At 60.4% G+C, this 27,004-nt stretch overlaps 5 protein-coding genes across 5 annotated transcripts; 3 read left to right on the top strand and 2 right to left on the bottom strand.

Moving 5' to 3' along the window:
• Positions 1–134: 134 nt before the first annotated feature.
• HOM6 (Homoserine dehydrogenase) lies at positions 135–1,296 on the top strand (the record flags this gene model as incomplete). Its single annotated transcript, XM_047985677.1, has 2 exons — positions 135–181; positions 236–1,296. Exons 1-2 carry the CDS (start codon positions 145–147, stop codon positions 1,294–1,296), a joined length of 1,098 nt encoding a protein of 365 aa, XP_047841654.1. The 5' UTR covers positions 135–144.
• Positions 1,297–1,360: 64 nt separating this feature from the next.
• On the bottom strand, positions 1,361–1,707 carry JDV02_004456 (uncharacterized protein; the record flags this gene model as incomplete). Its single annotated transcript, XM_047985676.1, has 2 exons — positions 1,361–1,567; positions 1,615–1,707. The coding sequence occupies 2 exons, from the start codon at positions 1,705–1,707 to the stop codon at positions 1,361–1,363; spliced, it is 300 nt and encodes a 99-aa protein (XP_047841653.1).
• A 243-nt stretch (positions 1,708–1,950) lies between these two features.
• Positions 1,951–3,309, top strand: TRM8_2 (tRNA (guanine(46)-N(7))-methyltransferase). The gene is made up of 3 exons (XM_047985675.1): positions 1,951–2,180; positions 2,249–2,433; positions 2,506–3,309. Exons 1-3 carry the CDS (start codon positions 2,038–2,040, stop codon positions 2,991–2,993), a joined length of 816 nt encoding a protein of 271 aa, XP_047841652.1. The 5' UTR covers positions 1,951–2,037; the 3' UTR covers positions 2,994–3,309.
• Positions 3,066–4,916, bottom strand: GST2_1 (Glutathione transferase). The gene is made up of 3 exons (XM_047985674.1): positions 4,587–4,916; positions 4,135–4,449; positions 3,066–4,078 (listed from the first exon to the last, which is right to left on the bottom strand). Exons 1-3 carry the CDS (start codon positions 4,639–4,641, stop codon positions 3,654–3,656), a joined length of 795 nt encoding a protein of 264 aa, XP_047841651.1. The 5' UTR covers positions 4,642–4,916; the 3' UTR covers positions 3,066–3,653.
• Positions 4,917–21,006: 16,090 nt separating this feature from the next.
• Positions 21,007–21,998, top strand: JDV02_004453 (uncharacterized protein; the record flags this gene model as incomplete). The annotated part of the gene is made up of 3 exons (XM_047985673.1): positions 21,007–21,196; positions 21,268–21,821; positions 21,882–21,998. 3 exons carry the CDS (start codon positions 21,007–21,009, stop codon positions 21,996–21,998), a joined length of 861 nt encoding a protein of 286 aa, XP_047841650.1.
• Positions 21,999–27,004: the final 5,006 nt, after the last annotated feature.

Here is a 27,004-nt window from a genome sequence, read left to right as displayed (position 1 = left end):
GCCACACAAACCTCAGCCACACAAACCCCTCCATAATCTGCGATCACGGTGCTGTCACCTTCTGTCGTAGCTCGCAATCGTTCCCCGCTATCGGCAGCTCCTAGAATTTGACTCCTGCAACGCACGCACCTCACACAAGCGAACATGGCTGCCACTAACCAACTGTTTATTGCCGTCATCGGTATGTGCAATATGGCATCGCAATTGGCCGACTGATTCCTAACTGTGCAACCAGGCGCTGGCGGCGTGGGCAAATGCTTCCTGTCCCAACTCCAAAGTCTCGCATCCCGCCGGCCGTCGCCCAAGCTCAGCCTTTGCTACATCTCGACCAGCCGCAAGGCCCTTTACAATGATGACTACTCCGAGCTCAGCATCGACGGTGCCATCGACGCCCTCTCCAGCTCGTCCAAGGCCCCGCCGGCTCTGCCCAAGGTGATTGACTACCTGGCGGCGGCCCCCGCCAAGGCCATCCTCGTCGACAACACAAGCTCCCAGGACGTTGCCGACCTGTATCCGCTCGCGCTGAGCCGCGGCATCAGCATCGTCACTCCCAACAAGAAGGCCTTCTCCGGCTCCTACCAGCTGTGGCAGAATATCTTCACAGCGGCTGCCACCTCTGGCGCCAAGGTCTACCACGAGTCGTCGGTCGGCGCCGGTCTGCCGGTCATCTCCACCCTCAAGGACCTTGTCGATACCGGCGACAAGGTCACCAAGATCGAGGGCGTCTTCAGCGGCACCATGTCCTTCCTGTTCAACTCGTTTGCGCCGACCGAGGGACAGGGCGGCAAGTGGTCCGACGAGGTCAAGAAGGCCAAGTCGCTCGGATACACGGAGCCGGACCCCCGTGATGACCTCAATGGCCTCGACGTGGCACGGAAGCTCACCATTCTCGCACGTCTCGCCGGCCTCCCCGTGGAGTCGCCGACGTCGTTCCCCGTCCAGAGTCTCATCCCCAAGGAACTCGAGTCGTGCAGCAGCGGCGACGAGTTCCTCGACAAGCTTCCCGCCTTCGACCAGCAGATGGAGGAGACCAAGGCGGCGGCTGAGAAGGCGGGCAAGGTCGTTCGGTTCGTCGGCAGCATCGACGTGGCTGCCAACAAGGTCAAGGTCGGGTTGGAAATGTTTGACCGATCGCACCCCATCGCCGCCCTCAAGGGCAGCGACAACATCATCAGCTTCTACACCGAGAGATACGGCGGCAACCCACTGATCGTGCAGGGTGCCGGCGCTGGCGGCGATGTGACCGCCATGGGCGTGACGGGAGACCTGATCAAGGTCATCTCCCAGATTTCATAGAACAGCTTCAAGCTCACGAATCATAAAAGTTTTGCGCGCGTGATTCTACACCCCGTTTGTGCGTCTATCGTCTCCGTGCCTTGTTCGGTTTCGCGGCAGTCGGATCGATGGCCGTCGTGCCAGCCGCCGCGGCGTGTTCGGCGGGGTTCGCCGTCGTGCCATCGGCTTCACGGTGAGAGAAGCGGCTCCGGTAATGTCTCCATATCCACAGCGAGAAGTCATAGCCGACGACGAACAGGAGGGGCAAAAGGAAGATGGTGCCCAGGAGCAGCTGCGCTGGTGTCAGTCATGCGGCAGGTCGCGCGAACGATGACGTACGCTGACGAAGGATATGGCGCGGACCAGCAGCGACGACTGCGGCAGCAAATAGTCGGTCAAGACCCATGACGGCTGCTGTGCGGATTCCGCCATGGCGAAGGCGACGGCATGCGTGTAACGGTGATGGTCGATGTCGGGAACTTTGCTGGGAGCTGGAGCGAGAGCTGTCAGCGCTTCGTCCTGGGGTGGAGGCGGGCCAAATAGCTCGCAGCCCGCTGGGGAGCCGCGGAACAGCGGGGGGGTCCTGATGTTGGCAGCCCGTGCGTGATGAGGCGCGGCAAAAAAGTGGCTTGACCGCCTTCCTCTTCCGGTGAAATTTGGAAACTTTCCGGACCTCAACACCAAGACTCAAAGGTCAAGCCATGAGATCGCCTCTCTCATTCTCATTATTGGTCTCACGAACGACCTGACGAACCTGTCGCAATGCCGGGGACTGCGAATAAGCGCGCGAACCGTCAGCAGTTCCGGGAGACCAAGGGCCAAGATGGCCTTGCCAGGTTGCCTCGCAAGCGCTTCTATCGCCAGCGAGCCCATGCGAACCCCTTCTCAGATCACACGCTAGAATAGTGAGCTCCCCTCTTGCGGCCCGCGTAACGTATCGATTGCTGACTGTTTGTCTTTAAAAACCCCCCAGCCCAGTCTCGCCAGCTGCCATGGACTGGTCCAGTTACTACCCAGCATTCGTCAGTGAAGACCAGCCCGACGACTCAACGCAACCGCGGCGGATGAAGCAGGACGTTGAGATTGTCGACATTGGTTGCGGCTTTGGCGGCTTGCTCGTCGCCCTGGCCCCTCTCATGCCTGAAAAGCTGATGTTAGGTATGTTCTCCCTCCTCACTCACAAACTCCTCCACCCCCTCTCGGGCCAAGCTGACACCCTTCCCCCCCTAGGTCTCGAGATCCGCACCAGCGTCACCAGCTTCGTCCAAGACAAAATTTGGGCGCTCCGGGAGCAAAACGCCGCCGCGCGGCTGTACCAAAACGCGGCGTGCCTGCGCGCCAACTCGATGAAGTTCCTGCCCAACTTCTTCAAAAAGGGCCAGCTGTCCAAGATCTTCATCTGCTTCCCGGACCCACACTTCAAGGCGCGCAAGCACAAGGCGCGCATCGTCTCGACGACGCTCAACTCCGAGTACGCCTTTGCGCTGCGGGCCGGCGGCGTCGTGTACACCATCACCGACGTGGAGGGCCTGCACGAGTGGATGGTGCGGCACTTTGACGCGCACCCGTCGTTTGAGCGCGTGCCCGAGGACGAGGAGCGCGAGGACGAGTGCGTGCGCGTCATGATGAGCGAGACGGAGGAGGGGAAGAAGGTCGAGAGGAACAAGGGGCAGAAGTTCGTGGCCCTGTTCCGGCGATTGGAGGATCCGCCGTGGTAGCAGCTGCGATAGTTCGATAGACACGAATGTAATGACAAGGAGCAGGGGCAGTGGTCGAATACGTGCACATGGCCGCACCGCAGTCAGCTTTCAGTTTTGCTTTATGACTATGGCATCACATTCTCGCTCGAAGAAAGGGCCCTCGACCTAGACTATAGTGGCAGTGGTACCTCCTGACTGCCTATATCATATCATCCACCTGGTCATGACCTATCCGTACTTTCAAAAGTCTTCACCCCCGTGGCTCTCCTTACTTTCGTTGTCTTTATCGCTTTCCTGACCTTCGTCGCCCTCATCGCTCTCCTACCCTCATAGCTCTCTTTACTAGTCTTTACCCTCGTCGCTCTCCTCACCCTCGTCGCTCTCTTCATGGGCTTTACGAAGATTGGGCTTCTATCCTCGCAGTCTTCTATCCTCGCAGCCTCGAGTCATATCGTCGCGTGCTCCGCGCAAGGTGCATTTCATCCCAAGAACGGACGAAACCCTCGAACTGGCAAACTATCAGAGCTAGTCTCGGTGCACCAGAGATGGGAGAAACGGCAATTGCATTGACTAGCGCTAGCAGTCGATCGGACCAACACCACGTTACAACCATGCCCAGGCCTGGTATGCTCCAACAACCCGTTGCGTCTATACTAGACGCAACAGATAGATACGGGCTCACGGAGACGTGTACTTGTAGCCATACTGCTCCTTGGCTTGGTCGACAAGCTTCTTGAGCTCCCTTGTCTTTTCGGCAGCCTCGCCTTCCTGCGGCTTCAGGGAGGAGATGGAAGGCGGGTTCGGGACGGTGAAGCCCCGCTGCACGGCGGGCCTCTCCCAACAGCGCGCGAGCCACGACTTGACCGACGGGAACTGGTCAATGGAGATGGTGGTGAAGTTGATGCCGTTCACCCAGCCGAGAAGAGCAATGTCTGCGATGCTGTACTTGCCCTTGCCGGGCCCCACGATGTAGTCGCGGTCCTTGAGGCGCGAGTCGAGGATCCCATACAGCCGCTCCGTCTCGCCGACATATCTCTGCATGCCATAGGGGATCTTTTCACTGGCAAAGCGAACGAAGTGGTTCGCCTGGCCCTGGATTGGTCCTTTTTTTTTGTTAATATCAGGGGTATTGGTGATGCTGGTGGTGATGGAGACATACCAACGCCGCCGTGCTGCCAGCCGATCCAGGATTCGGCACGAGTGTAGTCGTCGTCGTCCGGGGCAAAGCTGAAGCGGCGCTCCGTGTCATAGCGGCGGGTCAGGTACGATAGAATGGCATTGCCCTCGAAGACGGCAAGACTGCCGTTGTCGTGGTCCACAATGGCTGGGATGCGGCCGTTGGGGTTGACGGCCGTGAACCAGGGCTCCTTCTGGATGTTCTGGCCAATGCGGATGCCCTGCGTCGTGTACTGCAGGCCATAGGCCTCCTTGAGCTCCTCGAGCAAGATACTGGCCTTGTAGCCATTTGGCGTGCCTAGAGGGGAGCAAGGGGGGCGTGTGTTAGTCTGAGCTCGTTTGAAGCGACGGGGCTGAAGGCGCGCGAAGGATCACGACACCTGCGTGGCGCGGTGGCGGGAGGGAAGGCAACGAGGGCAGTGCGATATGACGTACTCCAGGTCAAGAGCTCAATGCCCTTGGAGGCGATGAGGCCGGTGGGACGCGACATGGCGACGACGGCTTCTTCCTGTTTGAGGGACGCCTGATTCGTGACGTAGTCTTCGCATGTACGAGGTTAGTACTAGGTCCTAGGCGGGGGGGGAGAGGGGTCGGCTAGGGCGTCAGTCACACGATGCTGGGCGGCGCAGTGTAGTGCAGTCCTTTGAGGATTGTCGTCTGATTCAATGATTGTCACGACGAGGTTATCTAGAATGAGGCTTTTAGTGACAGTTTAAAGGAAGGCGAAATCGAGGGAAAGTTTAACGGCTTCCGGGCGTTCCTTCCTTGACGACCATTGATTTGTAACTAACGTCATGGCGCAATCCAGTCATGCCCCGCGTCTTGCTGCTCCAGCTGAGCCGTCATTATTCATCACTCATTCACTCACTTGCTTTGCCAACACCAACGTCGCCGTTCGCGACGAAAACCAAACCCGTGAGTTTGTCTATTCTGTCTATCCTGCCCCTTTCTTCCGACCCTTCCGCCCCAGGGCAAGGGACGCAGCTGCAGGCAACGTCAGGCCCGTTTTGGTGCACGGATACCTAGACAAACGTCACAGGACCCTCCCTGGCCTGCCGGGCAGGCCTTCATGCCGGCCGCTCCACGCAGGCTCCAGCGCAGCGCCCCATCTTTCTCTCTCTCGTCTTGCCCCGTCTTCGCAGCCGGCAACTAACACTCTTGGCGGGGGCAATCGACGACTGGGCGGGTCTTGGATCGACATATTTCGTACGCCTGGGCGGCTTGGCCAAAGCTTCTCGCGAACTCGCGAACCCGGGTGCAACGATGCCTCGGAGATTCAGAGTCTCAGACACTCCGTCGCAACGCTGTTCCTGACCCGCCTTGAAGACCCCGACCGTCGGGTAGGGGGGAAGACATTGCCAACGCCCAACTCTCCTACTACTACGATACGACATTCGAAGTAGTATTGCTTGCATCACGATACCTACCCCCCTCCCCAGGTCTCGAACATCTCCCTCGCCCGAGACAATGCCCAGTCATCCAGTCTGGCGCGACGGCTGCTCCCCGCTCGGGACCGAGGCGAGATGACTACTCAGGGAGTCAGGGCACGGCGCGCGCTGCCACCCCCCAGAGCCCCTCTTTTCCTCCTCTCTCGTCTCGCGGTTGCCGTGTCATGTGTCTTGCCCTTCGAGTAGCAGGCGCACCGTCCAGCGCGCGTTCGGACGACAGAGGGGGTTTCATTGCATTTGCATAAGCGAAACGCTGTCCGAACCATGGACTCGAAGTCGCCTGGCCTGGGGCAAAGGGACCGAACAGACAGGATTGCGGATGCTCGCGGCCAAAACTTGGCCAGCCAACCCAACAGCGCCCGCCGCGCTGGCCACAGCGGCACCGTCCCATGCCATCCTTGCGCAAAGAAGGATTGATCCATCGCCCCCTCACGGGCAGACAAGCGCGCGGCAGATTATGTAAAGACGCAGACACAAGAAGAGGAGCAGGCTGCATGCGCGGCGTCACCCAGTGTTCGTTGGTCACAGCCAGCCCACCGCCCGCCCTTGTTGACGATGCTACCCTGGATCCCAGCGTCCGCGCGACTGCGACGCACCCTCGGGAGCCATCACCACTCGCAAGGCAAGCGTGAAAACGTGGTCTTGTGTTGCACTGCAGGCTCACTCGTACTGCGAGCGGACGATCGCGACGTCGCAGTGACGCCCGGGAGGGAAGGAAACAAACGCCTTGCGCGACGACCTCAACTCAAATTCACGGCGGCGCACCACACCCGGATGGCCTCGACAAATCAACCCGTGACACGGCCGAGCTTCGCGTCCCCCATCGCCCGAGCTAAGGATCTTGAGGCTCGTTGGGGCTCAGCCTGGGTGGGCGTGGGGGCACTGCCGTCCCGGAGGTCAACGTCCGTCGTCGTATGCCGCGCGCTGTCGGGTAGGCGCGGCGTGCATGTCATGATTATACGCGCGGGCTACCGCACATGCACATCTACTCCGTACACAAGAGTGAGTCCCAGCGGGTAGGCGGCGCAGCATCCCCCGACGAGGCCCGTGATGCGGCACATGCTGGCCCCAAGAGCTCCGGATCCTCCCTCGGCACCGGTATCGGCCAGCTGAGGCCTCATGGCCCCCAAACCGCCAAGAAGTTCGGTGGCCTGCTCGCGATGCGCCCCCCCGCCCCGCGATCCTCCAGCTGGAGCCTGGTGCCATATGTGTACGTACGTTAGTATGCCCTCCTCAGTGGCCCAATTCGCTCGTGGAAACATTGGTGCCTGCGTCCTGCATCGCTCTTTGGGGCCTAATGACGCGCCCGAAAGACATGCCAGTATCAGGGCAAGTTGATCACCGATACATCTGGTCCATGGAGTGATGACCTCAGTACGAGATCTCTCGCGCCGAAGCACCGCCGCGACGCTGGCCAACAACAACTTCCAGAGACGGGGAAAGCCTTGCCCCCTCGCAAACCCAGCGGCAACTAGTAGGACTCTTGGCCAAAAGGGCGTGGATTCTTAAAAATATCCCCCATCACAGCCCACTGAAGATCGTCACGCCTAAAAGAAGGTCGCTGGGCTGAGAGGTACTACCTACACTCACACAAACTCACACAACACCACACACACACACACACACACACACACACACGCCCCCCCTTTGCTCTGTTAGTCACCTGGACAGGCTGGCTGTCTGGTTGGCACGAACGAGCCCGTCTCGGATACACAAAGTTCCCTTTCGGAGCTTGACGTATGCGTGTATGTCCGGGGTGTGGCCCGCCGGTTTGTTGGCTCGAGTAGTACAGACCTAGGAACCTACGTATGCAGATCCCGTACCGATGCAGGCCGCAGGTACGGTACGAGGTAAAGCTGAGAAGGGGTGGGGCTGAGGATACCCGACACATTGGGTTTCGATGAGGCTCTCTACTATTTTTGCTTGCAGAGTGAGCGAGAGAGGTGACACAAGCAGGTAAAGTGAGTGAGTGAGTTAGTTAGCCCTACCGTCGTCTCGGTCAGCAGGTTACCACCCGCCCCCGCGGATAGGTGACGGTAGTAGAAACATGGTTTCTTAGTTGTGTCTGGGCTGTCCGAGACACACCGGCCTCCCCCCCTGCGAGAACGACCAGTCCGTCCGGGAGCGATGGATGATACGGCCCCCGGGGGGTGTCACCGGCTCCCGCCCTACCTGGCGCCGCTTGTCCTCCATATAGCATGTCCTGCTTTCTCCACCACCCTCGCCGCTTCCCCCTCCCCGCGGAATCTCGCTTGTAGATACATACCTACCTACTAGAGAGTGCAAGCCCGTGCCGCCATCTGTGGATACGCGAACCTGCTTTCCAAGACCAAAAAGGGGGGGGGGGGGGCGGCTGGAGGAGGAGAATGAGATTTGATCCCTCTGCATGCGGGCGCGCAGCAGCAGCAGCAGCGGGGAGAAAGGCAGAGACAGACAGAGACGATCGGTGGTCGGTGCGAACGGCCCCCTCCCCGGCCCCGTACAACTTAAGTCCTAAGTCCGCGCTACGTGCCCTTGTAGTACATGCGTATGTATGTATGTACGTGGGCAGTGAAAAGAACGGGACACCGGAATGTGGGAGCGAGCGAGCGACAGCCGAGATGGGTGATCCACTGGCAGAGCCCACAGGAGCGGGAGAGGAGAGAGAGAGAGAGTGTGTGCGAAAGAGAGAGAAACGAGAGGCGAGGCGAGGCAAGGAGAGGAGAGGAGAAGAGAGAGATCCCTGGGCGTGTACCTACTACATGCGTTAGTACTCAGTCAAGCACTGACGTTACCAGTCGCAGGAGGACCTTGTAGTAGTGGTGGTGGTGGTGGTAGTTAGTGGTAGGTAGTAGTGGTGGTCGTTGTGGGAATAATAACGGCACTTCCCCATTTTAGGTGTTACTTTTTGGGGGGGCTCGGCCGAGACAAGGGCGAGCGAACAATCCTGACCCTCCCTCCCGCCTAGGGTTTAGCTTTGTAGGTACGCAGGTCCCAACCTTGCCAACCTGCCTGCCTTGGTACCCTACCCTACCCAGGCCAAGCACGTAGCTTGCTTGCTTGCTTGGTGGGCTTGGGTGCCATGCCGGGCGGGGAGAGAGAATTGGAAGCAGGCAGGACAGGCGGTATATTGCAGAGAGGGGGAGAGAGAGAGAAGGAAAGAAAGAGAGGGAGAATGAGAACCTTACCTTACCTAGGGTCCAAATGGAGAAATTACTGGGGGTTCGGGAGTACCTAGACACCACCCACGCAAGGTCCTAGGTACCTATGTGGGTATGTACTAACCTAGCAGATGTTGTGGTCCTGGGCACAACACAGGAACGTGGTCGTGGTCGTGGTCGTGGTAGTGGTCGTCGTGGTCGTCATGGTCGTCGTTGTCGTTGTCTTTACCCCCTTGGTTTTGTGGCAATTGGGGCATTGGCGATCGTCCCCTGACCATGCCTGACCGTCCCCCAGTAAGTGTGATGATGATAATGATGATGATGATGATGCTGCTGCTGCTGCGCCACCGCTCTGGGCTGGCGATTCCAAAGGAGGCGTCGTGCGCTCAAGTACAGCAGTACCTATAGTACATTGGGTATAACATACCTAACAGGGAACAGCGTGACGCTGGTTATTCTGGGAGCGAGGGCGAGGGCGGCCAAGGAGGTAACCTTACCTTCGAAGTACCTACCTGACCTCACCTTGCCTCTTGACCTTGCCTTACCGTTCCTTACCTACTGGTTCTCCCCCGGGGAGGAGGGGGGAGATGGAGAATCATGCCTCGTAGCAGCCCCCCAATTTGCGCCCCTGCGAAAGCTCTGAAAAGAAGTGTCAGTCAATGGGCGATTCCCAATCACCAAGAGCCTCCCCCATCGTAGGTAGTACATACACCGCCCTATGGCGACGTCCCGCATGCTCAAGTCCGAGGCTGGCAACACGATGCGTATTTGCCCTTCAATGTCCGCCACATCGCCAAACGGGGCCGGCCTCCTCAGTCCTCACACCCACCCATCCACTCCCGGGGCGGCGGCGGCGGCGGCAACGGCACTCCGTTGCAACGCTCACGTCTCAGCCAGGGGCAACAGCCGACCGACTGCCAGGCAGGCACGCAGGCAGTTCAGGGTCCAGCGCCAGCAGGCGGCGCGCGCCCTCTTTCGACGACGGAATGGTGGCACGGTCTGCCTGCCTGTCTGTCTCCTGGCCCCCAATGCTGCCCCCCTTGCCCCCTCCAATTCGCCCAAAACTGTCTCGCCCGGCCCGTGATGGAATCGCGTTCCCGCCGGGCTTCAGTTATAGTACTATCGTATCAAAAAACTCGGTCCCGCTGGCCCGTCGCTCGCCACGCCCCCTATTAGGCAAGTGATTCGGATCGGAGGGATGAGCGCCTCCGCCACCGAGCCAAATCGGCAACGGCACCAAGTTGTGGTCCCCCGTTGCCACGAGGGCTGGCGAGGGGCGGCCAGGTAGGAGGAGTCGTCCTTGGCCCATCAGTCTGGTTTGACTGGCTTGCAGGACGTGCTGCCGTCCCTGCTGATTGCCGTGATCGCTGGATGGCGACACTTGAAAGAGGAGTGGGGTGCATCAGATGCGCCTTGCCATGTTGTGCCATGCCGTACGCATGCTGCATTGCTACCTCCCTGGCACGACTCCGAGAGTGTTCGGCTCGTAAAGTCGCTACCCCACGGGGCCGGCGAAACGAGGCATTCTCCTTTCACGCCTCACGCCTCACCTCACCGCAGAACGACAGCGGCCGGCCCGGCAGTCAAAAGAACCGCCGTGTGGACGGCCGGTGGTTGCTGCCTTGTTGCCGTCGTCATCGCGGAACGAGCTGTAGGTTGGCAGGGCGTGGCTTGGCTTGAGGCTTGTCTCCCGATACGGGGATTGTTCTCTATCATTGCGCCCCGTTTTGCCTAATCAAGCCTCAAGGGTCGGATGAGCCGCTCCAAGGAACGGCATATCCTGTCGCGCCTTGCCGCCACCACCACCCCAGACAGCGCCTTGCCGCCACCAGTGGTCACTGACAAATTCTCGTACGAGTCGGAGCCCATCTTCGGCCCGGACATTGCTTCATGATGTAGAGCTGTTGCGCGTGCCGGGTTCCACGGTTGAATTGTCAGTCGGAAGCATCGCGAGCCCGGTTTCCGGATCGCTATGCCGTGGGGTTCCGGAGTAGATACCTGTGCGTGCGTGTGTGCGTGTGTGTGTTAGATGAGACCAAGAGAACGTCGTGGCGCGCATCGTTTCGCCCAGGCGCCCCGAGGACGTGTGCTTCTCACGGCGTGTTCTTATCGCAGGTCCATGTAAAGCTCCCGTCGCGTCGGAGAAAACGGCGGGCACCCAATCTCTCGGCCGCGAAGACAACGTTGGCGTCACTGCTGCGCGGATCCTGCCAGCTGCCATGCCTCGAGAGATCATAATCGAGCCAAGCAAGCCATACCAGGGCAATGCTGGGGACAGTGACACAGCAGCCCACGAGCAGCGAAACGTCGTGTCGGAAGCGGTGCCCACTACCCGGCGAATCGTCCCAACCCCAAGTCGCTTCTCCAACTGCTCGAGAGTCCTGAATCCTGATCCTGGTCCTCGACTTTTGCTGGCAGGGCTGGCTGGGTGGGCGCCCACCTTGGATGGCATGACAAGGGTTCCGTCCTCGTGCATCCATCCCACGCCCGCCCATCCATCCCACCACCACCACCACCTTCATCAGTCTCTCTGGCCACACGCCCCCTCCCACCCCGGCAAGCTGCCATCGCGCTTGGCTTCGGCAGCGCGTCGGCGAGACAGCAACCCCCGGCACGACACGCAGCGTCTTCCCATCAATCGCATCCGCCCAGCCCGCCGCCCACCACCCACCGCGCTGCCCTGTGACAGGCCGGGCACAAGCCTCAGCCCGCCAGCCCGCCAGCCTCCGCCCGCCTTCCGCCTCCCCCGGTCCCGCCTTTTCGCCAGCCAAACTGCGGCTCCCCCAGCCAGAACTGGCGGTCGAATCTGGCGGGGGCCCGACACGCACAGCATCGCAACGAGGCGAGTGGCTTGCATTCGGACGACGCAGGCCCCTCGAGTGCGACTTTGATGGTAGATTGCCTTGCCGAACACTTGCATCCCCTCTGCTTTTTGCCATCGTGTCCAGCCGTCGTCGACACCGAGACGACGTGCAGAACCCTGTCTTTGCTGCCTTGTCGCTCCGAGTCGAGACGCGAGGTGCTCGAGCGGCTGCCGTCTCGTCCGACAATTTGACGATGCGATGCGCCTCGCCATCCTCGCCGCCACGCTGTTTTCTTGGAGAGGATCCGGTTCCACCACTGTGCATGCACGGAATGAACGGTCAACAAGCGGCAATGCCAGCCAAGAAACCGTTGCTCGCAGGCGCTTTGCTGCTGGGTCGGGGGCCAACAAGCAAAGTGCAGTAGGCAGGCAGGGCATGCCCCCCAGCAGCACGAGGCTGTGGGCCACGCAAGCTCAAGGGGGAGGTCGTCGCACCCCTTTCTGGGGGCCATGACCCAGCCGAGCATCCCAGGACTTCATGACGTCGGCGTCTCGTGGCCGTCAGAGCTCCTCTCACGGCTCGCCCACATTTGCTTCAGCGAATGACAGCGACCGGACCTCCGCCCACTGCCCGGGCCCTTGTCCTCAGATCAGGCATTTTCAGAGCCTCCTCAGGAGCCAGGAGCCGGGGGAATTGGAAGCTGCGAGGCACGGCTGCTCGTGGTCGTGGTCGTGGTCGTCACCCGCGTGACTCAATGTCCAACGTGGAATGGAATCGGGACTGCTCGGTCTTTGTTGCCGCGTCCCTGCCCACACGACGAGGCGGCAGCGCGATGCAACCCTTCGACCCCTTCCGGCATGTTGTTCGATCGAATGCGTAGCCCGGATGGTACGTAGCCCCTTGTGCAATTCGAGCAGATGCCAAAATCGTCGTTTCCCGAGCAAGCTCCCACGCCGGCAGAACGGCCCAACATGCGACGCGACCAATCATGGGTGGTTGCGACAGCCAGGTCCCCAGGCCAGGGAAGCCGAGAACCCTGGCTCGTTGTGTGTGTGATGGAGACGGGCGGGATGGAGGACCGTGTGCCCGCCAAACCCACATCCGCACCCCCCTCCCCCCCCGGTCGTACGCCCCCTTGCTGTCGAGATGCTGGGGAGCCTCGCACACCTCCCTCCCCTTCAGCCCTACCGACAAACAGAGTCGGTGACCCTGCGACATGCCAGCCAAGTTCCCTGGCTCGAACCCCTCCCTGGCCAACCAACAGGCCATTCTGCAGCAATGCTGGGCAGCTCATCTCAAATGATCCAATCTGGCAGCCGTGTCAAACAAGACCGTCGCCGAATAGCCCGCCAATCCCGTCGTCGCGTCCATCCCGCAGTTGCATCTTGGTGCGTAGATCAGTTCGTAGATGCATCGTCCCGTTCGGCGACGCCGACGATAGAGAAAGCGAAACCTGGGTTGCCTTTCAGTGTTGCCCCGCTCTCTGTCGCCAACATCGGATTTTGGAACTGAAATGACGGATAGGAGCTCCGAACACGCCCGTAAATTCGGGTGTTGCTGAGTGAGCGCAGCACGAGTCGACGAGACCTGGTCGTCTTTGCCGCGTCGCCCACGTGCGTCTACCGTACGTACAGCCTGTCTTCCCCCGGATGGTATCGGAGCCGGCAGCGGATGCCGGGTGAACGAACGGGTGGCGGACGGGCCCCTTCTGCTGGGCGCACGCGTCAAGCTGCGCCGGGGGTGGCCCGTCCGGAGCTCAACCGGAGCTGACCGGAGCTGACCGGAGTTTCGCAATGCTGTCTGTCGGACAGCGTCTGACAGACAGGGAGACCGTAGCCACCACCCGGGACCTCTCGGCTATGGGGCAGTTGGAATCACCCGGCCAAGCCCAGCCCTACGGCTCGAAGTGCCGGGCGTCAGCAGCCTCGTCAAGGAACGGCCGCGTCGCCGCCGACGCGAGACAGGCTAAACGGATCTTGAGCAAGGCACACCTACGGGCTGCCTGGAACATTGTATGGGGAAAGCTGGGCTGCCACGCCCGGCAGAGAGCTGTTCCAGGCTACGGGACAGCGCGCCCTTTGTGCGTTAGACGCCACTGGCGAAGGCCATCGGACCCGAGCCGCAAGAGGCGTTGTGCCGAGCGTGATTGCGTCTGCGGCGTCTGTGGGACGGTGGTGTCCTGTCCTGGTGGCAGCGCTTGTGGATAGAACAACGGGGAGAAGCTTGTTGTTGTTGCCATCGTCGCCGTCGCCTGCTTCTTCAAGGAAGCACCGTGTAGAGAGAGAGACAAAGTGGTGGGACCCTCAAGGGACCACTGGGTGTGTGTGGCACAATTCGTTGTGGGATGTGGATGGAAGGGGGGGCGTGTCTGCTTCCACAATTGTGGAATCTGGGACGCCCGCCTCCAGAGTGTCGCCAGTGGACACAGACACACGTATGGGATACATGGGCACGTGACGGGGATGGAAGTCTTTAGCCCTCTTTTCTCTGTCGCGCGCGCGAGTTCCGCACTCTCCGCGTGCACTGCCATTGACAGCGGGCGCACAGCGCTGGAACACAGGGCAAACCTGGGCAGCGCACCGCCTGAGCAGGAAACCCCCACTGACGCCTTGACGGGTTTCTCTTTTTGGGGACGCTTTTCCTTTGTTCAGGGTGGAATCACGTTACAGTAAACCCCACAGCCCACGCCACGGCCCCGGCCACTCCGCTAGTCTCCGGCCCCCAAAGCTCTGGAGCTTGTTGTTGGTGGTGGTGGTTCTTGGGGATCCGAGACCACCACGGAACCTTGGAACAGAGAGCATCTCGACTTTTCGAGCTCGTCGCAACCTCATTGGGATTTTCCCGGCCGAACGGCCTTAGAGTTCCTCCGGTGGCTATGGGGTTATCGACAGGAGGCTCCGATCGCGCAAGCCTCCGCCGCAGTTGAGGAGACACGGCTGGGGGCCCCGCCGCGTGGCCTCTCTCGCGTTGATTCTGCCATGTCCATGTCGACTATTCTTGATGGCGACGAGACGACATGCAGTCCGTCCAGACAAGAGAAGTAGAAGTCGTTGTCGTCATTGGCCGCCGGCCGGTTTCACCTCAAAGGGCCCCCAGCGCTGGGCTGTCAGTCTCTGCGCTCCTTCGCGCTGTGCTAGCAGGCAGTCCGGTTGTCGAACTGTCGACCTTCGGCTGCGTGTCCAGGCTTGCACGTGTTGGATCCTTCGCGGGTACCTAACCCGCCCCCAGGCTTGCTCGCTGAGGTGGGCTGGCTGGCTGGGTACCAGGACAGCTCCCCTCCCTCCCCCCGGTCTACAGCGGGAGATGTGATGCATGCCATTGACGTTGTTGGCGGGAACGGCGCCACGGCATCGCCAATCCATCGCCAGCCCCTTTACCCGTTTAACAGGCGCCATGGGGCGACGGGCCCTGCAACAGGCGCCTCCGGCCCCCTATCCTGGCGCGCCTGGCGTGCGTGCGTGCGCCAGCGGCCCAACGACAGCGCGGCGCCACATCGTTAGCCTGGCCTGGGCTCGCTCGCTCTCGGGTAAAGGGGGTGGGGGGCGGACGAGGGGAGGAGTTTCCTTGCGGACCCCCTCCCCCGGCCGTCGCGTCCGTCCGGGGTTGTGGAAAAGTGGTCGACTTCAATTGTTGCCTTGCTGGGACCAGCAGGCTTCCCTGTCGCTCGAGACGAGACGTCGAGCACGGGATTGAGCAGTTATCGGTTGGTGAAGTGGGTACGTAAGGTATCGTACATACAGAACTATTGTGGTAGTAACTAATACACCCTCTCCGTCTGCCAATGCGCGCACGTCTTCTGCACGGCAAAACGCCCCAAGGCTCGGCACACGGGGTGGCTCGTCAGGAGTCGTGAGAACCTTAATCTGCGCCCCGAGAGCGCATGTCATCAACCAACGGGCAGTAAGGCTGAGGCGTAGCCACGATCCGGCGTCACGGCAGATGCAAGCCCCTTATGTTTCTGTGCTTGAGCTGCTCTTCCCGACAGTCTGGTTGATGGAGGGACTGCCATGGACGGACGAAGACCCTTGGCGAAGCGGAATGACGACAATGCACACGATGCATGAAGAATCCAGCCGTGACCCAAGGTAAACAGGTACACGACATACCTTGCTATCTGATGCCCGGGCAGCGCTGGAGAGTTTGACCCCCCTCCGTCGATTTTGGGCGCCCGGCCAGCACAGCATGCCACCACCCATCGAGGTACTAATGAGGTGGTCCATCTTTCTTGTTGTAGTAGGACTACTCTTGTAGCGCCAGTGGGCGGGTTGAGATGGCCTGCCTGGCAGCCTCCCCCAACGTCCCCCGTCGGATCGGACCCACACGCCCGAGCAGCCTAGGTATCTAAGGTTGATTGTGCTTCTTCTGCCCTGCTGGCGAATTTCCAAAGCAGAGCATTCCGACGGCTAGTGCACGGACTTCGCCCGAGGCTGAAAGACTCACAGTCTGTTGTGTGAGCACGGCGGCATTTACTAGGAACAGATGTGCACTTACGTGACGGGAGGTGAGGCTTGCCAGCGCCTCCCTGGGGCGTCCGCACGCACGCACGCCGCCTCTGAACGGTGAGGCAGGTGGTGCCTCTCAGTGGTTCGCTTGGGCAATAACGCCTCTGGGCAGGTTTGTGGGAACAGCACAGCAAAAAAGCTCCATTGCCCGCTATGGAACTAGCCCGCGAAAACGGGGGGGCCTGTGGGAGGTGGGACCCCCCGCCCCGCCGAGCCGTCAACGATCAAGGCTCGAGCTGTCACGCCTGCCCTGCCCTGCTCGCCCACAACCACATCCGCACGCACACCCACACCTACACTCCACCCACTCACTTGCACGGCACGGCACCGAACTTTGACGCCTGCCGCTCTGTTGGTCCGGAATAGGCCCTGTGCCCTTTCTCCGCCAATTAGGCGCGACCGGGGTCCCGCGTTCGCAGCAGTCCGTTGACGACCGGCGAGGCGCGAGGACTCAAGTGGGAGCCCCGAGATATGGAGCGCGCGGGCGCGGGCGGGCACGCCTGCGTGTCTCTTGCTGCTTGCTGCTCCTGCTGCGGTTGAAGAGTCTTGGATACATGGATACCTGCATTACCTTACCAATCGCACCTATTGACTGGTCTGCCGCGCTAGTGTTCTGGCGGGTGGTCGACGCTACGCATGTACCTAACGTGCAAAACAAACCCGCCGTCATGGACAGATACTGGATTGGGAGACCCTCGAGATCCTCAAGCAACTCCCCTGATCCCCACCGTTCGACTCGCCACAGAGCTGGGTCCCCGCTGGCCAATGACTGGGATGCCGACATTTCAAATCCCCTCGACTCAACTGCTGCGCCGTACGTGGTGCCGTGCCGTGCAAAAGGCTCCCAGCGCCATTGGCTCTGGCTGGTGCGGTTAATCTGGCAGGGCTGCTCGATGGCTGCGCATAGTACCATCCCCAGTTATAGTAGTACCAACTTTAGAGCTCGCACGCGGAGAAGCGGCGTGGATTTGTGCACCGCCTTGTGATTATACTTGTTCCCCTGACCGGCACATGGGCGTCCCGAGCAGGGGGAACGTTTGCTCTGAATCCCGGCAGCAGTTTGGATGTACGTTAGTATGATGCATGCTTCATCCCGAAGCCCTGGTCGATTGGAGGTGCTAGCCTGCTCGGGCGCGGCTACGAAGCATCCTACCCAAAGCAGCTTGTAAACGAGGCATTTGTCGCCGACCGCCAGCAATCTGCGCTTGCTCCTGAGAAGGTTGAGCGAAACCCCTTTGGCCGATGCATCTCGTCCAGTCCACTCCCTCGATTGGCTGGCGCCCTCATCGCCGCCGTCGCACGTCGCGAAATGAGCAGGACCTTTGCTGTCTTGGGGCCCGACGAGGTCGACTGTTATGACCTCTTTCGGACACTTGAGTGCTGATGAATAGACCTCTGGCTCTTTGGTCGCGGGACGAAGGATTGGACAACCGAGGCCGTTCGTTGCTATTCGCGAATTATTATTCCAAACGTTGCTTGCACCCCGGACCAGACCCTTGGGATGGTAGGGCTGAGATGGCCAGACGGTTGCCACGTCAGGTAGGTGTTTCGTGCGACGTTCGCACTACGATCCGAGGGCTGGGACAGGCTGCTGGCCATTGGCTGCACTGGAATGGCAGACGGGATCGAGGCGCAGGCAAACGGGACCCCTCCCTCCGGCCCAACGTGACGTTTTGGGCATACGTATCGGAGCGCGCCCGCGCGGGGACTCGTGGTGCTGTGGAACTTGGGAGGAAGCGCTTCTGCTGCACGGCTTCGGGCTCCAGTCCCAAGCGTCGTTCAGGAGCTCCATTCACGCGGGGCGGTTTGGTTATGCAAGGCCGGGCCATATTTGCGAGAGCCGTGGCACCACAAGAGCCCACACGCAAAGGGTCCTTTTGTTTCCGCTCTGGCGATAGCACCATCACGAGCAGGAGGGGCTTTCAGCCGCCGGGCCGGGGACCCCGCAGGCATGTCGACTTCTGACCATGAAACGATGGCCTCGCCAGGCGTTGCGTTCGCTTGATGCCAACCTCTCAGGGGCCGGCCCACGAGCCGCCATTTCATTGCCAGCGCCAGCGCCCAACGCACGGCATCAGGGAGCGGTGGCGTCGGCGGCGGCGTTGATGGCCACGATCACGCACAGGAGCGGCCCCTCGAAGCCATCTTCGGCAGGGCAGTGCGGCGCTGGCGGCTCCGAAAATGGTGTTTGGTTGTGGCGGTGTCTATGATCTGTGGAGGCGGAGACGGGAAGCCAAAGCGAAATCGAAGGTGAGCAGGCGGAGGATTTTGCGGAACGCTCAGCGCCAGCGCCAACGCCAGCGCCAGCGATCCTCATCGCCATCTATCTTGAGAAACGAAACAACGGGCCACGAAGCCTGGTTGCACCGAGGAGGGACAGCCGCCAGCCGTCTCGTCTCGTCCCTACCAAGCCATGGGGGTGCCATGCCCAAGGGAGAGTTGTGCCGCCTGGCGCTTGTTGGAGCAAATGAGAAGCGGCGCCAGCAGGATGATGCCCGCAGCAAGAGCGACCCAGACTCCTTCAAGGCAGACGCAAATGAACGGGCCAATCAATGGCGGCGTGGCGGCTTGGTAAGAGCCAGGGGCCAAAAATAGGACACTGACAAAGCACGTGCAGTGCAGGGCATTCGGGGGTCTCGGGCGATGGGGGCAGGCGTGTGCGCGGACAGCAAGCAGTTGCGTTGCACTACACCTCGAGTTTCGTACCCTCCTTGGCAGGCCGGGCCGACAGGGGAAGGAACCCCAACTCAATCGCCAGGCGAGCGAGAAGGATCGATGGAGACCTGAGGGACTGACGAAGGGATGGGCCCCCCCATGAACATGGCAGGCAGGGTATAACATAGGAATCTCGATATAGGATCAGGAGGCAGAGTTGCGTGGGCTACCGCGCGGATTGACCGACCAACGACGCTGTCTCATCCCGACGTTTCCCCCTCTGTTGGATGCCACCACATTCGCCGGTCCAACTGAGGAGGACGTGCCGGCTATCGCCCAGTGCACGCATGTCCACAGTCGCATGGCATGGCAGGACGTGCGAAGGATCCCCGGCCCCTCGGCGGGCCTCGTCTATCAGTAACGCGGGACGCACGGAGCACATGCGGCAACGCAAAGGGCAGCGGTTCGTTGGCTTGCCCGTCAACATCTTCAACAACGGCCGCGCATCCAACAGGGCCTATTTCCCCCTCTTCCGTGAGCAGGGGCCGTCAACACCTCTGAGCAGCCCCGCCCTCCACCCCGGCTCGAATGGGAGCCGGGGGGCGCATGTCCCGCGGAACTTACTTTGGCACCTACTGACGGTACGGAGCTCCCAACTCCCGTGCCATTTCCAGCAATTGACGAAGAAGCTAGGTGCCACTGACTGCGCCGGCAGAGCTACGAACTAGGCTACGGACGGGGCAACAAGATAGACTCTCGTACTGATCAACGATGGGGGAGACCACGGCTCACGACTGCGCCATGGATCAAAGACACGGGCGTGACAGTGCATGGCCAACACGGGGTCGCCAAGGCGTGCCAGTGGTGGACGATCGGGGCGCCGGTGCAGGAACACGACAGACATTTGTTCGAGAAGGTCCCCCTTGGCGCTGAGAAAGGCATCTCGGGGCGCTGAGCTGAGGCCTGCAAGTGAAACAGGCAGCACACGCCTTTTTCCTCTGCGGTGCGGAGCGTTCCAATGGGCCACGGCGCATGGCTTCTTCGATTTGGGGGCCAGCAGGCGACGGGCTGGACGACGCTGCGTCATGCCTGGCCCAGCCCGTTACACAGCCCTACGATGATGGCCCAGCTGGTAGGATCGTCGGCCGGAATTCAAGGCCACGGACTCGCTCGGCAATATCGGTCATCACCTATTTCGGGCAACCGAGTGCTGTCCTGGACTCCTGTCCTAGACGGGGCCTGCGATTAAGGTGCCTGCCATGCCAGACTATCGACTAAGTTACTATCCACCAGGTCCGCCTAGTGCTGTGCTGTGCTGTGCCGTCCGTCTGTGCAAAGAGTCAGTCGGTCAGTCGCTCTGGTGCACTGTAACGGCGGTCACGGTCTTCCAGATCAGTGTGAGACGAGACGGCCATTTTTGGGCAAATTTAGCCCGTCATTGCCCCCAGTGGCGGGTACAGCGAGCAATCACTGGGCCGGAGTTGGCCTTGGGTACTCCGTACTCGCGTTGGCGGGCAGCACAGCCATCCCGCTCTCCAACAAATCGACAACCGCACGCCACCCACGCCTCGCTCCCCCACCTCACCTGGGGGGACCTTTTTTTCCTCGTCGCACCCCCCCTCCCCTCCCCCCCCCTGACAGATCCGCCGCCTGCAGCCCAGGAGCGAGCCCCAGTTGGCGATACAGAAGATCGGCTGTCAAGGCAGGCAAGGCAGGATACCTCGCGGCAGCCCTGGGCGGCGGCGGGAGCGCGAATTGCCTCGAGGGTGGTGGCCCCGCTGCCGTGCAACGCTACCACGCACGCCTCTGTGAGTCCATGGGTACCCTCGAGGGTGCTCCAACACCTGGGATGGGATGGGATGGGATGGGAAGGGTGCCAGCCCTGCAGGCCGTCCGTCCGGGGCCTTGCCTTGGGGACTGACTGCTGGGTGTGGCATGGCATGGCCCATGAGTCCATGACCCTCCTCCCCTCGCTGCAGGCACTCGTTGCTGGCTCGGGAGATAAATATCTTGGGAGCCGCCTCCCCTCCGTCTGGACATCACCGAGCTCGACCATCTCTTGAACCAACCGAAACCTATATATGCCGGCTTCCTCGTTGTGTCTGAGAGAGAGCAGCAACTCGACCCGACCCTAACCTTGTTTGAGCTTCTACAGACAGAGCATCTCACTTACACCAACAAACCCCCGCTGCTTCCCGTCTGCTTCCTCAGCACATCATCGCAGCAGGGCAGGCCCGACGGCTGGCCTCTCTTTGCGCTCTTCACTGCGACCTTTCTCGCCTCCCTCACCCTCACCAGTCTTCACAATGTCCATGTTCGCCATGCCCCAACACTACGCCGTCTACGGTGCGCCGCCGGCACCGACGAGACACTACTCTACACACGGCACCAGCAGCGCCTTTAGCAGTTCTGCCCACCCTGACGAGGACTGGACCAAGATCTCCGACCTCGCTGAGCGCCGACGGATACAGAACCGCATTGCCCAGCGCAACTACCGTACGCGATTTCCCCCTCTCCCCCGGTGGCAGCAGTAGTCCTGGATTGACTTGGGCTAACATGGCGCGCAGGCAAGAAGCTCAAGCGACGCATGGAGGACCTCGAGCGCCGCGCTGGATCGTCGGACGAGGCAGAGCCCGAGAAGAAGCGGACGCCCAGCCCAAGCAAGAGCGCCAAGCGCCAAGCGCCCGCGACAAAGACGCAAAAGGCCCAGCCCGCCCCGATGCCCGCAAAACCCATTGCCCAGCAGGGCCAGTTTACCCCTCCCATGGACAGCACGGATGAGATTGTATTCACCGCGCCCATCTATGGGGAGCGCGAGCGCTCTCACACACCTCCCGTCTTCTCCTACACAACATACCCCGCCCCGGATGACCTCCTGCTGGACCCTTACGGCTCTGCGCCCGCCTACCCGAGCATTTCTGGCCCGGCGGAGCCATACCCCAACTATCTCAGCGCGCCAGCCTCGATGCCCGCGACGCTCCCCTCGATGACGCATTTTGCGGACGCCATGAAGAGGGACTCATATCCCAGCGACGATGGCATTAGCTCATACCTCGGCTACGGCTTCGTTCCGGGCGTTGAGATGAATATGCCCAGCCCCTACGATGCCTCCAACGCTCATGTGAGTCTGGCTCGGCGTCTCCCCCACCAGCGAAACGTGTCGTGCTGATGCGCGGACCAGACGCCGCCTCTGTCAAACTCGTTTGACCACTCGGCCTCGTGCTCTGAGACTGGCTACGACTACCCGACGACGCCCTTATCCATGCCTGGGTCCCCGGGCATGATTCAACATCAATAAACGCGCCTCACACACTCACCCACCCAGTCACACATACATACTACATACATACACCCACACGAAGTGCTTTAGTCGATGAGGCCACACCTCGTCTACTTCCCACGTCATCATATACTCTCCCCACCTCTATTTTCTTTCTATTACATCCCCTTTCCCCTCTGGACGGGCGGATGCGTGTTGATTGTGGTTGGTCAAGCCCAAGCCTGATGATGGGGGTGGGATGCACTGCGCTTGAGACCAGGTGTGTTTTCAAGAGGCTCAGCCACGGCGTACGGAGACAGACAAGCAGCCTCGTGAGGCATCTGTAAAGGGACTCCCAAGGAACGGAGTGTTTTATTTTGGAAATTTTGTCCTTGTTTGTTGCGTTGAGGGGCGCCGGGTTCCCCGGGTCGCGGCAACCGGGCCGCGGTACCACGACGAAATGAGTCTCGCAAGGCATGCCTGTTTGAGAAGATTGCTATCACGGCCTGGCGTTTTTGATGGAGGGGAGCGACCGTGGATTCGGCGGCGGCCGCCGGGACTGGGGGAGTGTCGGCGTTGACTAGCACGTTTGTTTCTTTCTTGGTTATACGTGGGAGACTTGAGCACCACAAGAGTAGATATCCGTTGCAAAATGAAAGGATAGAAGCACCGCCGCGTGCTCCGGTTTTTGGAACAAAGATGCTTCAGTATAACTGCTAGGACGCGCGCGATGCGACACGAACGTGAAGAGAGACATGATGACCCCATTAGCTTTTCCTGGGCGCCCGCCCGCCTGCTTGTCTGGTTCAGCTGCTGCTGCTGCCGCCGGCCGGCCTGGTGGGCCAAGCTCAGGTGGCAGACCCCGATGCGGTGGTGCAGCATTTGCAGCTGCTCGTCTCGTCCAGCCCGCAGATGTTTGTCTCAGGGTCGAGGTTGCCCCCCTCCCCTCCGCTCCCCCCCTCCATCTTAGTATTCTCAACCAACCCCCCCTCCCTCCCCTTTCCTACCTTGGCTTCCATCTGAGAAGGGCGACGCAGCGCCCGACGGGACAGCAGTGGCAGGGTTAAATTTAGTAAGTTGGTACTGTAAAGTAGGGCGCAAGGACAAAGAGCACGCGCGCGCGCCGTCGACCTTGCTGGGCGAGCTGGGCTTGTGTGCATTATGTCAAATTATGTACTTCGTACCTCCTCCCCGCGTCTCTCCCGCTGTCTTTGTCCTCTCCTCATGAACCCTCCGGCAAAGTACTAAGTTACTACCAGCAAAGTACTATGTTACTACTACCAGCGAGCACTATCAAGCAAGCACCAGCACCATCGTTATCCAAGACAACGTCGTCGATATGTAGTACGTAGCAGGCTTTTGTGTGTCATGGAATTCCGGGATAGACTTACGTTAGAGGAGGCGAAAGGGAGGGGAGGGAGAGGAGGAGAGTAAAGGGACCCCCCTCTCCCCCCATCCACCTTGCCCCCTTCCTGGCGGCAATCGTGATGATGGTGATGATGAGTCGAGATGATGGGAGGCACTCCGGCGTACTACAACAACTGCTGCTAATGCTGCTGCTGTGTGTGTGTGTCTTGAGAAAAGATGAGGCGGAGGGTGGAGGGGAGGATAGCATACCAAGGTACCAAGGTAGCAGGGCAGGTCGGTAAGGTAGGCAAGGTATTTGTCGTACAGTATGCTTGTTGGTTTACCTCATGTATCGCAGTTTTTTTGTCTCTGCCGCTGTGTAACCCGAGCGGGCGGGTGATGATGGATGGGGGGGAGTCTTGTCGGCTTGCCTGCACCCCTCCTCCTCCTCCTCCTCCTCTCCTCCTCTCCTCCTCCCCATCCTTTCTCGTGCTCCCCCCCCCTGGAGGGGACTGGGGGTGCGCAGAGGGTTTCGCGAACGAGCGAGCCAGACGTTTTCGGACAAACGAGGGAAGCCGATGATGGCCTGCAGTCAAGGGAACCAAGTTACATACCTACAATCTACCTACCTACCTAGAGCCCGCCCGCCTGACGTATGTAGTACAAAGCATGTACGTAGCTATGGGAAGAGTGGGCTGTGGTTACACAGGCAAGCCAAGCCCGTGAGGCGCAACTGCGCGTATCGTACGTATTCCATGATAGTGTTGAAAAGATGGCCGAGAGGTGTGCGTGTATGTGTGTGAGTGTGTGAGTATGTGGGTGTGTGAGTGAGTATGTGGGTGTGTGAGTGAGTGTGTGTATGCATGTATATGTGTGAGTTACGTACTTCGTACCAACTTGGTGTACTTCTAACACTGCGAACCGGACTATACTTAGTAGTTAATGGGCAAGATGAAGGCGTCTCTGGCGCACGCGGAGGGGCCACATCTACAATACGATACGGCAATGCGTTCTTCTTCGTATCTACAGTCAGTTTTTCTTTTTCCTTTTTTACGACTGTAGTGTTGTCTCTCTTTCTCTCTCGCAGGACCGGCCGCCTTCTCGGGCTCGGGCTATCCGCTCGGGCGCGACGGCGTGCCGGGGAGGTGCTGTCGCCCGCCCCGGGGTGCTTTGCGCCTCGCGTGTACGAAGGATACGCACTTCAGCTGCAGTGCAGTACATACGCGCGCGTGTCTAGCGGAGATGTAAGGCAGGCAGGCAGGTAGGTTCTAAAGTAGGTAGGTAGGTAGGGACCAAGTGTGAGGTTGTGCATGCGGGCGCGTAGTGTAGGTGTGTCGCGTTGCACCAGAGGGCGAACGGGCAATAGTGTTTGGGAAGAACAATGAAGACGAGATAGTGTGGTGGCCTTCCCATGATGGCCGGGGCCCTGGCTTCTTGTAGTACATGCCACTCTCTCACACACGTCACTGTCGGTAATCAGGCCGTTGAGGAAGAACGAAGATCGAAGAGGGTAAGAGATGGGGTATGGGGGATTGGGGAGGCTCCTGAACCGCACGTTGCGGTCTCCCGAAGGAGGTTTATTAAAAAAAAAAAAAGGGCATCTGTAAACGAGAGGAGAGGGGAAGGGAGGAGGGGTGTGGTAGAAGATGGCGGCGGCGGCGGAACGAGGGGGGTGGGGAGGGCATTCTGATGCCGCGGCTTCCAGGTTGTGCAGGGGAATCGTCCTGCGCGGATGCTTCAGAATGGTCGGATGGAGGGCATCGCGCGTGGTAGATGGTGGGCAGAGTGGTGTGAGTCCCAGAACGGCTTCGAATGGGTGCTCGCCGCGCAGCACGAGTTCGACCGGGGGGCGCAGGGGAGTGTTGGTGGTGGTGGTGGTGTTTGGTGTTTGGTGTTTGGTGTTGGACCTTGTTGGTGATGGAGCGGGCGGGCGGCAGGCGGACGCACTTTCGGGGAGGCCGGATAGGCCGAAGTACGATGGAGGGGAGGGTACGGCACATACATACTGTACTTATTACATACTTAACTACGTACTTACCTAGGCGTACATAGGCGTACCAAAGTACGGCAAGGAGCCAAGTACGTTAGTAGGGTGTTGCAGGTCCGCGAAACGAAAAAGGTATGGGATAGAAGCCAAGCCCAGCCAAGCATGGGCGGATATAGATGGATGGATGGAGCGCGGGCTGCAGAAAGAATGGATGGAAAAAGTGCAGAACCGGAATGGCATTCCCAGTGGGCATCGCCTGACACCAGGCAGGCCGGCCGGCAGGCAGTTCAGGCAGTCCAGGCACTGCACTCTACTGCGAGCGAGGTTGCAGGGCGGACGGACCAGCTGGCTGGCGTAGTCTGTCTTGGTCCTTCCTGTCTGTGCCTCCGTGCAGCACCTTGCTGCTGCTGCTGCTGCTGCTACCTCATCTCCAAGTACCTGCAGTGCCAACTTCAATGGTACGGTTGCAGTCTCGCAGCCGTAGGTAGGTATGTGTACACGCACCGGCAAGCGCGGGCAAGAGTATACTTTTTGGCACGATGCGAGAGGAGCTGGCGTTGAATCCGTGGTGAGGTGAGGGAGGGAGGCGTGTGTCATGTCTGTGGCCGGGAAACCCCCCCTCCCCTCCCCTCCCCTCCCCTCCCCTCCCCCGTCTCCCACACACACCCACCCTCTTTTTTCTGCTGGACCAGGGGCCAGGGCGCATGCACCGACCGGCCTAACTTACCTGCCTGCCGATGAAGAAACAAAGACCCAGCCAAGGCCCAACATGGATGCCGGGGGCATAGGACGACGCTTAGGGGGGGGGGGTCCGTGTTCGAGAATAGGGTGGAGGGAGGGCAAAAAGAAGAAGGAATCCCGACAAGAGCGGAGTTTGTGGTTGCGTCCATGGGAATCGGATGCAGCAGCAGGTGCAGTGTGCAACGCCCAGGACGCCAGGCAAAGGGCAGCATGCCAGGTCGCAGCCCGCCGGCTTTCGAGCCCTGGAAACCCTCCGGGGCCCCCCTCCGATCCAGGTCGAGCAGCAGCCCCGTCTTCAGCGGAGCCGGGCGGCGCGGGTGGCGGGCGGGCGGGCCCTTTAGCGAGGACGGTGGAGGAGGGAGGCGCCGCGGGGAGGGGGAGCAAATTCGGGCAGTGGGTCAACTTATTAGGTATTAGTTACCTAGTACGGAGTAGTTGGGGCGGGGACGGGAGGCATGGACCTCAGCTTCAGTGAGCAGATCGGAGCGGCGACCCGCACCGGCAGGCCTGGAGGTGTCCGTCGCCCGGGCTGGCGAACCCAGCAAGGCAGCAGCACTGCAGCAGTCGCAAAGATGCAGTGGGGGGAACAATGGAAGCCCATGACGCTCGCTTCAGTTCGCACTCGATTCTGTCCTTTGAAGCCAAGCCGGGGCGCCAAGGCCTCCTCTCCTGTTGCTACCTTGTTATGTTGAGCGGAGGCGTGCCCATAGCTGCAGGTTCACCAGGGCCGCGCGCCGTTTGCCCCCCCCCCCCCCCCCTTCGTCATCGTCGCAACCTACCTAGTGCAGTGCACATACAATATACTTGGCACCGTACTGTAGCTCGCATAGCACACCGAGAACTTGAACGAGATGGAACGTCAAGGTGAAGGGGTCTCGGGAGGCTGGCTGGGCCGGGGGGGCAGCCGCCTCTCGGAGCCTCATCAAAGGCACAACATTTCCTGTTTTGGTTGCGGGGGATGGGTTGTTTT

The sequence above is a fragment of the Purpureocillium takamizusanense genome, chromosome 3, assembly GCF_022605165.1.
Source record: "Purpureocillium takamizusanense chromosome 3, complete sequence".
Lineage (NCBI taxonomy): Eukaryota > Fungi > Ascomycota > Sordariomycetes > Hypocreales > Ophiocordycipitaceae > Purpureocillium > Purpureocillium takamizusanense.
This window is presented reverse-complemented; position numbering and strand designations above follow the sequence as displayed.

Coding starts and splice junctions, on each gene's coding strand:
- TRM8_2 (XM_047985675.1), top strand. CDS start 2,038: ATGCCGGGGACTGCGAATAAGCGCGCGAACCGTCAGCAGTTCCGGGAG. Junction 2,181..2,248: donor TCAGATCACACGCTAGAATA/GTGAGCTCCCCT, acceptor AAAACCCCCCAG/CCCAGTCTCGCCAGCTGCCA. Junction 2,434..2,505: donor GCCTGAAAAGCTGATGTTAG/GTATGTTCTCCC, acceptor TTCCCCCCCTAG/GTCTCGAGATCCGCACCAGC.
- GST2_1 (XM_047985674.1), bottom strand. CDS start 4,641: ATGTCGCGTCCCACCGGCCTCATCGCCTCCAAGGGCATTGAGCTCTTG. Junction 4,450..4,586: donor CATTGAGCTCTTGACCTGGA/GTACGTCATATC, acceptor GCTCCCCTCTAG/GCACGCCAAATGGCTACAAG. Junction 4,079..4,134: donor CTGGCAGCACGGCGGCGTTG/GTATGTCTCCAT, acceptor ACAAAAAAAAAG/GACCAATCCAGGGCCAGGCG.